Source organism: Ambystoma mexicanum, chromosome 1q (assembly GCF_040938575.1).
Source record: "Ambystoma mexicanum isolate Mex_15411 chromosome 1q, UKY_AmexF1_1, whole genome shotgun sequence".
Lineage (NCBI taxonomy): Eukaryota > Metazoa > Chordata > Amphibia > Caudata > Ambystomatidae > Ambystoma > Ambystoma mexicanum.
Window position 1 is genome coordinate 263,021,766 of NC_090922.1, and position 17,073 is coordinate 263,038,838.

The window sequence follows — 17,073 nt, forward strand, 5'->3', positions numbered from 1 at the left end:
ACACCAATAAGTGAATTTGTTCAAAATGCAAAAATGATCGGCTGCACTAACTTTCCCTGCCATCATAAGCGCGTGCAGAGTTAGATTAGTGATTACAACATGCATGTGGGTCAATAACACACTGTTGTGTTTGCGTGTGCCTGTGTGGTGATGCTCCAAATTCCTCCTCCTCTGTCTTTTACAACTCCCTTTGATCTTCAGTTTCCCAAACATAGCCTTTTCTGTGGTACATGCTGCAAGCAAAGTCGTGGAAAGCGACCCTAGGTTTGTACCAGATCCTTCCTTCTGCAAAGGTGTCAGAGGAGGTCTGGTTAGTCCAGGCATCCAAATTATGCAACGCCCTGCCCTCAGTACTGCTGCAACCTCTATGAGCACTGTAGGATACTGCAACAATAAATATCAGTACCCACCAAGGCCTGTGACATAACTAGCCCTTCACATCTCAGCGTCCTTGTAGACATTTTACATTTAACACCTTCTATCATATCTGAAGCATACTTCTATATTTTATGTGATATCTAAGATAAGGATAAATTAATTAATCTTTTATTATGCACTTAATAACAGAGACCAGTCTCTAAGCACAGACCGGGTTTCGAACCTGCGTTAAGCTGTGCTCCCGCCCGGGAGGATATATCACATCTCATTATTTAATGTTCGATCTATGTTGTACTATGGAATTACATTGCAGCACCCTTTCTGTGGTATTAAATCTCAGTGGTTGTACAGGCATGGAATGGCCGTGGCACTTCCAGTTCTTACCTCAGACAGCAGCTTGGAGACGATCTCCAGAGGCGCCTGGTGGATGGAGTCATCCTGCAGTGGAGAAGTCAGCGCCATGTCCACCAGAGTTCTGATCTCCTTCAGGACCACCTCCCAGCGGCCAGGGTTACTCAGCACCTTCTTATATTTGTAAATCTTCTTCTGCAAGAAGAGCCAAAGAACAGAAATTTAGCCATCAAATGGTACACGGTGGAACAACAACATTGCCACATGCCATCCACAAAGCAAAGCTACTGTTGGGAAGCATAGAAAGAGGTTTAAGAAAAGGGTGGCCAAGGGCACTGGGTACAGTATGGAACATGCGTTTGCCAACCTGGTAATTTACTTATGCAAACATCGATTGAGGGAAGGCGTTTGAAATCTGGATTATCAATAAGGTCAATGAACAGCGACAAAGGACAAATATACTGTTGAAACAGAATTTAAAAATACGTTTACTTTGGGGAGTGTACCTAAACTAGATCTTTTCCACATTATATCCCTCTAAAAGGGGAAAGCTATTACGGTAGAAAAGGTTAAAAAAAGAGCATCATTTAGCCATTGCAATGGTATATATAGAGCTCCTCCACATACATTGTGTTACGTTCATTTCAGGGTGCCTGGTTCTGTGCTATGCACAAGACGTTAGTAAATTAAAAAGAGTGAAAGGGTACTGTGAGCCAGCAAGAGCAGGTTTCACGTAGTTATTGGCGGATTCAGTATTTGGTAGTATAAGCCCGCCCATCCGAGAGTAGGGTGAAAGCATTTGGAAGAAGGGGTGGAGGAAAGATAAAGTTCGGAAGTTTTAATGAAACTGATATTGGGAAGTTAGATTACATTATTGGTCTATGCTTAGACAATATGGCACGTTCATGCTATATAAGCCTGGGCCAGATTTCTAAAGAAGTTTGCCAAGATTGCCCGATCTTCCTCTTTCTATATCATTTCCATATTAATGTAGTAATTAGAATACAGAACTAGGAATCTTTGTAAGAGAAGGTTGGAGCGCACACGCTTCAGTTGTTTGCCAGGTTTCCTGCCATAGGATCCTTAAAGAGGGGTACCCAGGGGACCCAACGGCTCCCAGAACATCTGTTTGATATCACGGGGGATCATGTTTGCAACCCCAGTGAATGAGATTGCAGGTAGATAGGCCAGGCAAACAGTAAAGATGAAAAACTGGGAAAAGCAAGCATAAATGCTGTGGTCCCTTGTTATTTTTAATTTATTTGCTTCAAATTCATCACAGTTGTACATTAGATTAAACGTTACATTATGTGATGAATCAACTTCTGGGGCACCAGTGGTCCATGGATGAATATCGGTTTCTGAACCATCAATAACCCCCTCACCTCTAGTACACCAGAAGGGATCCAAACAGATTGGAAACACTAGCAAATTATAAACCACCTTGTCTAATTTTGTTAATGTGAACGGAACGGCAGGCTTATCTCTGCATGGTCGTGGATCGTTGGTTATTTGCATCACAGCAAAAATACAATTATTACCCGATGATAAAAGGAACTGCCCAGTCAAGGTTGTATACAAATATCTACTTTATTAATATTCAACAGACAGTTCTAGCACACTATAAAATGCAACCCACCCTGCAAAGGAAAGCAGAGGACAGACAGTTTCAAAAAGAAAAAGGGATGCACTATGGATACTGACATGAGGGTAGTCGGTAATGTAATCAAACACAGTAGTTCAATGATACTTGGTTTCAGTACAAAGGGAGCAATAGGTCGTAGAATGTCACTAGAGGCATTCGGAGAAGGACCAGGAGGACAGAACCACATTGTAACTTGTGTTCATAGAAGTTCTTGGTGCTGGACAGGGTTGAGTCGGTTTCAGGGCGCTTTGCAGCTCCTGTGACAGATTTCAAGATGGGAGACAGCTGCGGGTATCAGGTGGCAGGCAGTTCGACGAGCGAGGCTGGATGGACTGCTGCAGGCTCATCTTCACGGTGGTTCAGGGTCAAGAATTGTTCTCTCAGTGCTTGTTGACAGGTCTGAAGCACTGGTCGAGGCGTCTCGGACGACGTTAGTGACTGCGGCATGACAACAGTCAGCGGTGAAGTCAGTTGCAGCTCGAGGGGCTCAAAAATGTCCTTTAAGGCGTATGCTGGTTGATGTTTGTCGATGCACTCCTAGCTTTTTCACTGGGCTTGTGTCGTCCTTTAAGGCTGAGCGCCCAAAGCTGAGGAGAGTTTTACAGGCAACTGCCTTGTCCTTGGTTTGGTTCAGAGGTTCTCTGGCACTCCCACCTGGGAGCTAGCTGCAGAGCCTAGCAGGGCACACTGTGTGCTGGCTGGGTACCAGTTCTGGAACTGCTGGAGGGTCCTCTGGATTCAGTATCTCCCCCTGTTCCCTGGGATATGTTTAGGGGAGGGATCTTGCTTCCCTCGCGGAGGTCCTGGCCTTCCTTCACTTGCAGACGATGTAAGGCAGACTGTACCTTCAGCCAGGGTCCAATGTTGAGATTTTCTTACTACTCCTTGCAAAGCCTTTCGATGATCTGCCCAAAAGAGGGGCTCAGCCCTCTTTTAAAGACAAATTGGCCACAGTGATTAGTGTAGGCTAAGCCTACCTTAATGAACTAATCCTGGGTCCCCACCAAGAATCTCCTGTATACCTGAGATCATAACCAGAGAAAAGGTAAAGGGTTGACAACATGTAATACTAAGTCCCACAATTCTTTCTGTCTGTAGTGGATCAAAGGGTCTCTCTGGTTTGTTGAGCTCTCTGTGGTTCCTGATTAAAGCAACAGGTCTCCCTTGAAGCTGCAGCGAGTACAGCATCTGTCTCCATCAATCCACATACGTGCACCTTCTGAATGGGGTCCCCCTGCAGGGGTTGCCTACTGTAAACACAGTCCCAGAAAGACAGGTCACTGCCCTTGGTACTGAGAGGCGGGGCTGGCTTCAGGTTGACAGAGCGCATATGAAAGGTTGTTGGAGTTTCCTGTCTCTATTGTTAAAGTCTGCAGCCATGCCCTGTGTGGGCCTGTTTGAAGTATACTCTATTAGTATGATATTTATGTTAACTGCTACCATCACACAAAAGGACAGGGTGGATCCATGGAGCCTTTAATAGTTAATTAGGTTGGCCATGACAGGAGGAAGGTTTTGCCCTCCCTCTTCCGAGATGCCTTGATGTACTCATGGCTGTCATATCCCAACTAAATATGACAGGGGGGACAGCACCTGTAGGCTTTGTCCTCCCAGAATACACAGGTCTACTTGTATGTCCTGCGGTGAGCATAGGAAAATGTGTGCGGATTAGCCCCACACATTTTCCAGGGGTTCATCTACCATCATTCAATTTCTTTTCAAATGTCAAAAACCCCAGGTGAGCGCAAACCCACCTTGCAAATGGTCGAAATCTTCACACATTAATAATTAAAGTCCCTAAATGTTTGAAATATGATTTACACTCTGGCCAACAGCTGTGGAATGTTTCCTTTGCAACACTGTGTTCATTGGTTTAGTGTGGGCCAGATCAGTTTTATACCCTCAATATTACTTCCTATTGTGTTACTGGGATCAAAGGTATCATGTTGTCTCTGTCTGTGAATTTATCGGGAAGCAGAGTCAAAGGGCGCATGTAGCCACTTTAGTAGGACAGACATTTTAGAGAATTAACATCCCTGGGTCCTGCCCTTATTGCCAGTACCCTGAACACTTTGCAGGTACTACCAGATATATTTTAGGAATTCTGTTATGGTGAAGGTAAAAAGCATGGCTTCTGGTCGTGGGCACAAAGCACCCATTGTAACAAACTCCGGCCCCCATTAAAAGATACAAATCTTTACGTAGCAATCCTATTTGCCTCGCAGGCAAAAATATTTGTCTAAAAATTATAATTATATAAAGAGGGGCCATAACTAAAGCCTAACAAGAAAAACAGTGGAAAAACCACCCTGCAGGCAACAGAGCTGTAGAGTCATGCAAACACAGCTTTACTGAAACATTCTGAGAAGGCCTTCCTGAAAAGTATTACAAGAGTACTGCTTTGTACCGCAATTACCCCTCTTAAAGGCTCATTTTGCTACTGTTGCAGAATGATGCGTAATTTAATTGAAAGCAGAAGAGGAACAGTCTGTTTGTTAGGTATGTTCCTAGCCATTTGCAACAAATTTCCAGCACAATGAAAAGGAGCGGAGTGTGAAGCTGGCTCTGACTTTTATCCCTGCACCATGCAGGAAACACGCCAGCATCCGGGTCTGTATCCACTTTTTTTTTTAACGCAAGCAGAGTTGCTTGAATCCATATGTTTTCCTCCTGCATTTTTCACTAGTAAAAAGTAGGCAGAATCCCTAAGGATTACATATAAAGTTGAATACCATGCACATGGGGGTGTAACAAGGCATTGAAATTAATTATAAAAGTTATTTTATAACAGACTTAATACTAGCGAGTGGTTTCTAAGCATGGGATTGGGATTCAAACCTGTGTTGTGCTGCGCTGTCTTGCTTCTAAGACAAACGCATTGCCCCCGAGCTATCCTTTCTACCCATTCAGGAGGGCACAGACTCATGCACCTTTTCTACACTCTGAAACAGGAAGCAATTGGTAATGCTGTATCCCACTTACAGAGAAAAACATACAAACACAAGTGCTAGAGGCCACAGCCTTTTCTGTGGACTATGTACGACACTTAAAATTAGCCTTTGTGGGGTAAAATATAGCTCCTGAATGCCAGAAATAAAGAGGCCAGAGTAATTTGGAAAGTCCCATTGAAGTATAAGGCCCGCACAGAAATGGTGATGTCAGATATGAGGCCTATTGAACCAAAACAGGTCTAAATCCCAAAGGAAGGAAAGTGGGCTTAAATCTCAAAAGTGCAAAGATATGCGCAATGCATTTCAGCAAGAAAGACATGTGGCTGACAATGCTGTTTTACTAAATCCATGGAGAGCTGCACTTTTACTTAAAGAGACAGATAGCAGTGTGTACATTATCTCCAATATAATATCAGATTGTCCCCCCGTCAACTTAAGTGAAACCAAGCTCATTGCAATTATAAGAAATAAAAGAACTTCCACTTTCCTTATCCAAATGACAGTATGCTAAGACAAGTGCTCACTAGACTTTCAGAGTTTGAACATGGTTTTCTCATATAACTGCCCTATACATATGGACAATCCAGAAGTAATATTCATGTATTTTGCAACTGTGAGATTAATGAAGTATGCTACACATGGATATAAGGCCCAGGTGCCTAATAAAATGTCATGTAAAATGTATTGTGTGCAAGTTTAAAAGCCATTGCTTGAAGAATTTTACATGCAGCTCGTCATTTCTCCCAAAGATGAAACTTAACCTCCAAGACCTTTCCTCTGCTGATCCTGGAGAGGGAGGTCTGTTTGTCAACCATCAATCAGGGCCATTGCTTAAAAATATAGAAAGAAATACATGGCCTAGATTTAACCCATGGTGGAAACAGATAAGGTCATGCCTGTTCTTTCTGCATAAGTGACCTTGAGATCACAATTCCCATAAAATGTCCATTAGAGTTGCAGCCAGGGCTATTACAGGCCATGAAGGGAGAGGCGAAAATAAAAATGAGCCAGCCTCTGGCTGCTCACATAATCAAGGGAAAATGAAACTGAAAGCGAATAAAGAAAAAAACTGGAGTTTAGTTAATAGAAAAATACATTTTATTGCATAAAAGGGGCAGCGTATATGCCACAACGGTCATTCCAGACTTTTATTAAAGGTGACAGTAACCGCCTTTGAACCATGCTTAAACGATTTTTGTGTGATAAACATAACTAAAGTTATTAATGAAAATTTTATTTGGGCCTTCCCTTGATTCCGAGAGATTTGAAAGTTGGTATGCGGGTGAAGGGTAAAACTAACATGGGAACAATGAAATGGCATATTTTTCGCTGATAGGGCTCCTGAGTAAATGAAGAAAACCCATATCTCTGCATAGGAAGGGCATGCCGACTTCATATTAGCATCATCTGATTTGCCTTAAAATGTAGTTCTTAAAAATATATTCATACATGTAAAGATTTGAAAAATGAGAGTACTTGTCATGTTGACAGATTTTCAGTTTTGAACATGCCAAGTCCACATGTCAGTTTGGGGTGACAAAGCTTTCTCCTCCCCCAGCTTTCCTATGAGACCAACTACATAAAGTAGTCAAAACTGCCATTTTGTGCTGAGCCTTTTATTGAGATGCTATTGTGCAACCTGCGAGGAATCCCTCGGGAATCATCCGGTCCACACACCACCAGCAGTGGAGCGAGAGTCCCAGGCCATCTCCAGCATTAAGAGACAATGCTGATCTATCTTCGTGAATGGTCACACACTGCTGATTGGCCAGCAGGCCTCAGCACTAGGAATCTGAAGGTATGAAACCCCCAGAGCAACACGAATGTGACGCAACACATAAAACATACTAAACTTGGGGCTGCTAGTTCATTGAACCACAAAGATGCTAAGAAAAGGCGTAGTCCAGTACAATTCCCAGTATAATACGGAGTGCCGGAAGGCTCTTCATTATCACCAATTCTTCCTAATTTATACCTTCATCCACTCCACTAGTTGCTTTAATAAAACTGTGTGTTATGAACTACTTTCATTCAAGTCCGCTCTAATGCCACTCATGAATCCTAACAATTTTGTAAACTGAATGAATGCATTAAATCACTGGTTTAGGAAAACATTTCTGAAGGTAATTCCACAAAAGACCGATAACAAGTCAATCAAGAGACTAAGACAGACACCATGTAGGCTGCTTCCATACCTGGACTTTTTTTCCTAGAAACAAAATGTGATTACCTTAGTGCTCTCAAGCTTGGACTGTCATCTTTCTGAAACACTAAATACTTGATTTGTAGACTACAGTGGCTTCAGAATGCAGCAGCCCATCTCCTCACAAACGCCAGACACTCAGATCATATGATGCCAATTCTGATCATATTGGCCTGGCTAACAGTAGATCAACCAATTGAGTTTAAGATCATCGGCATGGCCATTATTTATTTATTTATTTGTTTAGTTTACAAAACATTACACATTAAATATAAAAATATCGAAATGCATTACATTTGAAATCTTTACATCTGCATTATCATCTACAGCTATATATATATAAATAAAAGTGAAATGTGTGGATTTGTGTGTGTGTCTTCGAAATGTTCAGCATACTTCCCAACATGCTACAAACCTGGCATATGCTATGTGGGTAGGTTCCATGGTGTAGACAATGTATAAAGTATACAATATAAATATACATTGGTCTATTTATTTTTGGTTAGTAGGAATTACTGTGCTTGCGAAGCACAGGTACAACTGCTAGTATACACATAATTAAAAAAAAAATCATACAGTTGAATACAAAACCTTCCTTTGGCAAATACCCTAACATAGAGGTTTCACCTGCATGTCATATTATTTCGATTATTCTCACATGCGCCAAAATAAGCGACTTTTGGTTACTAGCCAAGAGGCTCCCCCGCAACATTTCATTGTTTCATATATCGAAATTAGGGACAAATCCTTCCAACCAACGGCGTGTAACAAGATACGTTTTCTCACCCTTCACTAAGAGATGCTTTCAATTTTCCTGTTTATGAAATATTTTGCAAATACAGCTAATTCTACTACTACGCGGGACACCTCGATAAGGTCCCATGACATCCAACATACATAAGATGTTTAAACTGAACTGTAAGAATGCCATACAAACCTTTATATCTGGGGAAATAATTTAAAAGAGCTGTAAAGTATTTTATTCGTTTATAATATATTTGTAATGTTTGTATACCATATCTCCATAGGAGGGTCATGCTGCTCAGTCCAATCGCAAATAACAATTTTTTATTTGGGATTGGGGAACAGCTAATCGACATTGGAATTGATCTTCTCCCAACATTCTGTTCTACGGATGTTCCTGACAAGCAAGCTTCTCACAGATCTTCGAAAGTGATTTTTTGGTATACAGTGATTTAAACGAATCCAAAATAATGAATGAATTCAGAATGAATCCAAAGCAAGGGAAAATAACGATTTTTCTGGTTAAAATATATATGAGGTGGGCTTAAGGTGTTAAAACAGGTGGGGAGGGCTTTGGGGTGCACCTTCAAACATAGGGAAACGGGGGACTTGCGGGGGACCATATTGTTACTAATTCATTCCCTGTTATTTGATTAGTTTAAATCACATCAAACCGATTTTTAGGTGGGTTCAACATATTACAAAATAGCATTCATTTTTTTATGTAATGATCGAATCAAGAGATTGTAAACCCAGCTCTATACGAATTAGTGAGATTGGGAGACAAGATGGAAGAAGTTTATTTTTCCAAAGAAGGCCCTCTAATTTATCGAATGATAAGATTTGCGAGATATTTATAAACTCCAACCCATATATCGTGGTGGGGGTGTTCTTATCCTAATCAAACTTAATCTGGGGTTGTATGGAAAATGCACAGCATTTCATATAGATTTTCCGCATATGTGCTATAAGAAGAGACACCTTGCTCCTAAACCTGTCCATAAAACATATAGGTCTAGATTTTAAATATTGCAGAGCGCTTTTTTTATAAATACCAAGTGTATTAATTTCTGGTATCCCTTACATATCATCACAGAAGATTTGTTGATTTTAATTGACAAATCATCGCCATACATACAAGTCTCTTAAGTATTTAGTGATCGTTGTAACTCAAATGGCCTCCGATGAAACATCATAATATCAGCATTCTTCAAATAGTGCCTGAACACATATGTGACAGAATATACACAACTACACCCACTCTATAGAGAGCCCATTCCTTTGCAGCTTTTACACTGGCAGTGGTTCCACAATTCAATAAGGCCTGGATGCGAGCCTGGTCCTTCTACCAGGCACGTTTGCTTTTGAATTCCAACATACAATACCTCAGGGATAATGATGTCCATTTGGCATTCATGGAAGCCTTGAAGACCTAGCTTTTCCGTTTGTAATCTAATCCTTTAAACAGTCTTCTACATCAGCCGGTGCCATGAAGCCACACTGCTGGTGAGGAGTGTACGGTATGCATCTCATAACTTTAAAAAAACGACTGACAACTACTCGTCGTGTTTCTGAGCAAGAGTAGACATTCCCCATTCACCAAAACTGATGCTGTCTGTTAACAAGGATGGAAAGGTACATACATTGTTCTCGATAACACCTCCTGTTTGCAATGCTGATCCCAATGATGCAACTATTTAGCATTAAGCTGAAAGTATGGTGTAGACATTACAGCATATGCTAAAGTGTACACAACCATGGATGGGAGATATGCTAGTCAAGCAAGGAGTCAGTAGGTAATGCCCAAACAGCATGGAACAAAAAGAAGTTGAAACCTGTTAATTTGAAAAGGAGTCCTGGAAAATTATTTTGAAATCTTACAGTGACAGATTACTATTTAGCAAGGGTGTAGGAACCCTGGCTTTTTTGCTTTTTATTAAAACAATGCAGGCAATTCCATCACATAAAAAAAGGGAAATGAGCGGATCAGATTCCCCTCTCATAAGCTACATGCTGAAAGCATAGTGTTTACCTGTGTCCTGCAGTACCTGTCCTACTAGTGGCAGAGAGCAGGTTCAGAGGTCACAGGTGCCCATTTGACAGCTGCAGTGAAAGCCAAGTCTCTGCAGCACAGGCAATGCATTTAAGATATGCCTAAATCTATGATGATCCTAAGCAGCCATGATGGTGGCTGGGTAAACTCTATAATAAAGCAATGCCCGAAATAAGGCATGTTACATGGCACTACTTATGAACAATGAAGCTGCATTTAATTTTGTACGACATGTTCCAGCTGTGAGAAACCTCACTCCTACTCCCCCTGGTCAGGTGGCAAGGGAAAGGCCTTCGCTCTTGGATCCTGACCCTGTGGGTGGAGAAGTGAGGGAGGATCACCTGGGTGGAGGGTCCTTGGGGATTGGGAGTGGGGTACCCACAGGAGAGACACAGTATCCCCTTTTTCCTATTAAAGATCAACCTAACCCTACCCCAGCCTTTGTAGGCTACTGTAAATCAGCCCCCTCATTTTCCCAAATATCATCCCTGACAGTACTGGGGCGAGGAAGAGGCTACTAAGAGTAGTGAACACCAAACACCCATTTCACCCCTCTAGTACTGGGATGAAGAAGATGCCTGTAGAGTACTATGGGGGTCAGGCATGTCTCTCTAATTATGGTCAGTCAGACAAGCCCAATTGAGACTGCACACCTGCAACCTGTCAAAGGGTTGCAGGTGTATAAATGGCGAGTCAGAAAGAAGTATGAAGAGCAACAGGGAGGCCTGTGTGGGGAAGACCATCAGGGGACCAGGACGATGAAGAGGCAGCGGTTGTGGGACCTAAGGAGCAGATCCAGGATACCGGCCGACGTGGAGTCTCCATATCGGGGAAACAAGCAGCTGGAGCTGAGAGCGAGGAGAGAGGACACCGTCTGTATCTGGCCAGAGGCAGTGGAGTTGCTGTTGTGTGTTTGACAGCGCCCAGCGTACGAGCAGGGCTCGCAGAGGCTGGCCTGCCATCTGGGAAGCAAAGAAGAAGCAGCCGGAGCCGCAGAGAGAAGGAACGGTGAGTGATGGGGAGAGCCAACCAAAAGCCGGGGCACTCCCAGCGGGCTGCACCTATGCATATTGAATAATGAAGGAAACTTGATATCAAGCCGAACTATGCACATTGAAATATCAAACTGAGTAAAACCCAAAATGAAGTACATTGCAACCTGAATTGGATAAAACTGTATGGGCCAATTAAATAGAGATTAACAGAAAAAAGGGAAAGTGCCCATTTGAAAGCAACCTGAGGAAAGGAGTGCAAGTGTGAAAGAGCACCACAAGAAGGTGGGCCCATGAAATAAGACCACCCTAAGTGAATGGTATGAACAAATGCAATGCGGCTACAGCTGGCGCCTAAAGGCCTGTAAAAAGAGACTAAGTAAATCTGACTCTGTGCACAGGGGCCAGCCCAGAAGAACTTGTGTGAACTACAGAGTCCAGGAATCCTGGTTGCGCGACCTGTGATAGGTTGACCGTGTGGTCTGACAACTGCCCTAATCCAGTAAGTCCTCAATTGTGAAACCCAAGAACATTGCAAAACAATCCAAGGAGCAAGTGGCTGAGTTAACGTCTTCAGGAAGGTACCCCGAGACTTGAGGAATTACTAATATTGACTGAGGATGAAACCTCAAGACCTGTTTCTTTTTAACTGTGTTGCTTGAAACTTGGGGAAGGGAACCCCAAGGATTGTGTGGAACTATATTGCCTTGAACTGGAGAAAGGCAACCTTAAGACTTTTGGGGAACTGTTTTGAACTTGGGGCAGGGGAGCTGAAGAAGAGGTTAAGAGCTGGATGAAGCTCAGAACCTTACGTTGAACACTATTCCTTTGATTATTGACATCCCTACACATTGTTTAGCTTTAGTTGTTAGGGCAAGGATAGGATTTGGACACAGACAGATTCTCAAGTTGAACTCTTGGACTTTTCAGCTTAGCATAGGGCAAGTTAGGCCTTCTACCTCTGACATTTACTTTAATAAATCGGTTTGTTTGGAACACTGAATCTGTTGCCTGTGTCTTACTTCATGGTGCCTTCACAAAGCTCCCTTGGGTCAGCTCCACTATGGAAGGTGATGTGCATTCTGGCCAGAAAAGCTGAGTCTGCCAAATGACAGGACAGGAACTTGAATCACCATTCCTCTTCTTTGAATGACCATTCCTCTTCTTTGATCTCTTTGTGAGGGCAGTCGACACCCTCCACCATAGACAGCTACACAACAGGCAGCCCCAGGCATCAAAGGAGCACACCCATTCAAAGGGAGTAGCCTCAAACCAGGGTACTGAATTTATAAAGGCCTTTGATCCTAGTACGGGCATGGACACTATAGGTCAGTGGCAACACGCTTGTCTTGGAAGCAAGATGACGCAGAGCAAAACAGGTTTGAATCCCTGGTCCGCGCTTAGAAACCTCTTCGGTATTAAGCGCGTTATAAATAACCAAATATAATAGGACGTGAAGGGGACAGGGTTAGAGTACACCGGACGGTTTTGTGCAGTGTAGGAAAACTTGCACCATCTTATTTTTCAATGCCTCTCTCTCTCCTTCCTGCCCCCACCGTTTTGCCTAGATTAAAGCACTTTCAGTGTGATGTTACAAGGGCAAGGTCCACTTCTTTGAAGAACAGGGATGGGACCACTAAGACAGGCTTAGTCCTATCACCTGCAGGCATTTTCCTTTAAAAGAAGGGGTCTACCTCCACATTTTCGAATAATCTTGGAATCAACTTTTGGACTCCAACCTTTCAAGGAAATTTCAATGGACCTATGTTGGGAAAGTTGATCTTTGCAAAGTCCTCTGCCAGTGAGGTGAAGACTGAGAGTCCAGGGCAGAAGGAAGCTCTGTCTCCTAATTATCCACAGGGACCAGTGGAGGTAAACTGCCGCTGGAACAAGACCTGCCTCTCTGCCAGCCACTGACGTACCCAGGATCTCACCATGTTGAAGGACCTCTGCAGATGTGTGCCAGCTTCCCCCATGTTTGGGAGCACAAGAAAAGAATGCAGCTTGCCCCCGAGCCCCAGGATTTGGACCCACAGCACCCCGAGAGCCAAGACAGCTGGGATCCTAGTGTTTTCACTGTTGATCTTCTTGGAGCCGTGTTTTAAAGAACCTTTTCACACAATCAACCCACCAGGACCCTCAAGTGCTGTCTTTTGCACTCTCCCGATCTTCAAAACCCTCTTACAGCGCCTTAAAGTCTGGTTCAGCGCTGCTGAATCGCCAAGAACTGCAAAGAGGTACTGTTGACTATTAACTGCCCCCTTGGTCCAGTTCTGGGCCCTAGAGACTAGTAAGATCACAAATCCTCCTTCTTGCATCCGTGAAACATTCTTGGATTTTACTTGCTTTACACCGCGGATTCATTATTCAGAGTGCTGCATTGTGCTATCCTTGCTTATGCTTATTCTCTTGTTTTTTCCTCAGTGGTGGGTTTTGTGTAGTTTTTTAAATTTAGTTATCTTGCAGATGATGTGTTTAATTAATGTAGAACTCTTTTTATAGAAACTGGATTTTATAGAACCTGGATTGGAAATTCCCTTTATTTTGAACTGTTATGCTTTTTGGGAGGCTACTGAATCACATTCATACCCCTCTTGAAAACATAGTCTTCCCTCGGCCCACGTTACCACAAAAGGCGAGAGAGGTATATCTCTTAACTGTGCCCGTTTTACCTTTAGGATTTGGTTGGCTCTTGTTTTGTAGATGTGTGAGGGCTTGGTGGGCATTTTCACCCCTAGCCATCCTTGTACTCCTGCAGAGCAGAATTCAATTTCTCAAACCTGCCTTAAAAGAAGATTGTTCCTCTTGGTTCTGCTTATGTAGGAGCTACCTCTAAGGCTTGGGGCTGAAAACTGGGGTAGTGTTTTCTCCTTTGCAGGGATTTACATAAGTTTTTCATGAGCAGGAGCTAAAAGCAGCTCTTGGCTATCAGGCATTACCCGGAAGCAGGCTGGAATGCATATATAATGTCCGGAAAAATAAACGTCCACACTAGGTGCATACTATAAACTGTTGTCAATTATTATTTTTTATTGTTATGGTTGACAAACAAAGAAAAACAATCAACCTTTCAATAAATTAAATACAATTTTTCCATATAAATTGTTACACAATATAAAAGGTAAAAGTGAATAGAAAGAAGAAAAGAATACAATCAATTATCTACCTAAGCATTCAAACATTGAGTTTAGCCAGAGCATTATTGTTGTAAATCAATGAAGGAGTCGCACTTCAGAAAATGGTGACAATTGCAGTTTCGTAATCAAACAGGTTTTTTCCATCAATTATCCCATTTCTAAAGACATAAGGAACTTTACAATAGCAACTCTTGGCATTTTAATCTTGTTTGAAATATGCATTTCCACAATGTGTCTATTGTCATTAATCTAACATTTTTAAAGTTGGGTTTCAAAAAATAATTTAGCTTTTTTGATAGTTCAATCAGCAAATGCTTTAAGTTTTCACATTCTTCACTATCACAGCCAAATCTGCATTGATTATTGGAAATTAATTTCCATCTGTGCAGTATTTCTCTGGTCTTCCACAAGTTTAATCTGGAGTGCAAAAATGCATTGCTGTACTGCGAGTTGGCAAATTTGATCAAATATGATCTGCAGTTCTCAGCTTTTTTAAAGCAAATGGGTGGTCAGCGAAAGACTTGTATCTTGAACATGTTTCAATTGTGCAAACCCAGTCATATAAGCATAGTTTTTGCTCCGCTCTTTCTGGATTTACTAATAGCAATTCTTGTGAAATGTCAGCAGCAATCATGACACTGGTAATTTGCTTTCTCCATTCAATTGCAAAGGTATGTCCAGAGCACTTTAGGTAATTAGCAAGGGCATGAAGCAATAGTCCCGGTTAATTCCTTAAGACAGCATTTTCTATGAAGAGATAGCACTTTCCGGGATGCACATCGGTTGAGATTTTGGTAAGGCTAATACCAGTTTCCAAAATGTGCCTTCCAATTAAGACCAATGGGATTTCGCCCTGGGGTTTTTGGTTTCAGCTCCATACAGGACATTTGGTACAATCTTTTGATTATAAAAGATTATCAAGGATGAGCATGAGAATTTCCCAAATTTCGCGTGGATTATTTTTGCCTGCAATGATGCCACTGTTATTTTATTTTTAAATTGAGTGAGATAAGGATGATCCAAGTTATGATCGTTGATATTATTGCCTAAATACTGATATTCTTGAACAATTTCATTTTTTTTCCCATATAGGAACCAATTTTGACTTATTTTTATTTGACGCTCTAGGGATGCATTTAAAAAAATGTGTTTTGTTTATTGAAAGCTGATTGATCTTGACGTAGTCTTCCAGTGCTGTCAACAGCTTTTGTAATCCTCTAGAAGTTTTCGATAACAGGACAAGATCGTCTGCGTAAAAAAGCCACACAATGGGTTCTATGGCCAGCCTTGGAGGATCAACGATTACAGCATTTAGATTCTTTCTCATGTCCGATATAAAGAAATTAAAAAGTGCTGAGGCCAAAACACACCCTTCCTTTAGTCCCGTATAGGTTTTAATGGGGGCCAATTGTTTGCTTTCGAGCGTAAGCCTAATTTGTACTGTTGTGTTTGTGTGCAGTTGGTGGATTAGGGCTAAGATCGAATAGGGACAACCTGCTTTTATGAGTTTAGTCATTAATAAGTGTCGAGATATTGAGTCAAACGCTGCTTTAAAATCTATATCAGCCATGTATACAGGCTGCTTACTTTGGATAATTTGCTGATAATGTGGTTAGATTAATGGATGTTCCCAGGTCCGCGACAAAACCAGTTTGGTGCGGGTCTTGTAGATGATTTTTAGTTATCCATATATTGAAGTCTCTGAGAATTAATTTTGCAAATAGTTTGCCCGGCACATCCAATAGAGCTATTGGGCGATAATTTGTTGCATGTTGACGATTGCCCCTTTTAAAAATCAGTATGAAAACAGATTTCTGCCATGATTTAGAAATTGTCTGAAAGGTTATAACTTGCTTAAAGATCATGCAGAGTATCTCAGCCCAGTGTTCCGGGGGGGGGTTTGAGCAGAGGATTTGAGAGACCATCAGGTCCAGGCACTCTGGAGGAACAAAGTTTAGAGATATGGTGGTGTCTCATCTGGATCAAAATCTTGTGTGATCGAATCAGATGTTGTCAATTATAAATGACACATTGTGCTGTAAATGTCTTTAAAATATGTCCTGAAGCTCTTTTACACACAAAACATACACACGTCTTTCATGTCTGGCAGGTATGTTTGAATGGCACCAGCTGGCCTGGGGAATTAAAAGTAGCTCCTGCTAGCTCTTGTTGTCAACGTAGCCAGACTCTTCTAGCCTGCAAGCAGGAGCTGAATAGTTCCTAGCAATTTCAAACCCAGCTTTGTATTTCATAGTGTACAGGACCCGTGCATTAGCGACATAGGGGCTGATTCATGGAATTTGTGCGCTGAAAAACGGGGATTTGTGCTACATTCTGCCCGCAAATCCCCGTTTAACAAATGGGGATTTGTGGGCAGAATGGTGCACAAATCCCCGTTTTTAGGCGCACAAATTCCATGAATCAGCCCCATAGTCTATTCGGGATTTTCAGCTGTCATTCCACATTGCTTGGTGGGCAGTTCCATGAAGGTTGAAATTCATGTGTTGTTCAGTTGGTAATCAAAGATTGACCTTCAGACGAGGTGCTGTGTGTTTCTCTCTTTGGAGAGCTTGGACAATGCGGACAGCTCAGTTTAGCACTAGCTTCAAGGTGTTCTTC

At 42.0% G+C, this 17,073-nt stretch overlaps 1 protein-coding gene across 4 annotated transcripts in view; it reads right to left on the minus strand.

The window, feature by feature from the left end:
- Positions 1-17,073, minus strand: part of CMIP (c-Maf inducing protein) — a 726,603-nt gene that overhangs the window by 151,974 nt on the left and 557,556 nt on the right. For all 4 annotated transcript variants that reach the window (XM_069638399.1, XM_069638414.1, XM_069638407.1 and 1 more), the window contains one exon: positions 763-924. In XM_069638399.1, the coding sequence (XP_069494500.1) occupies positions 763-924 (162 nt within the window). The remainder of the gene's footprint in view (positions 1-762; positions 925-17,073) is intronic.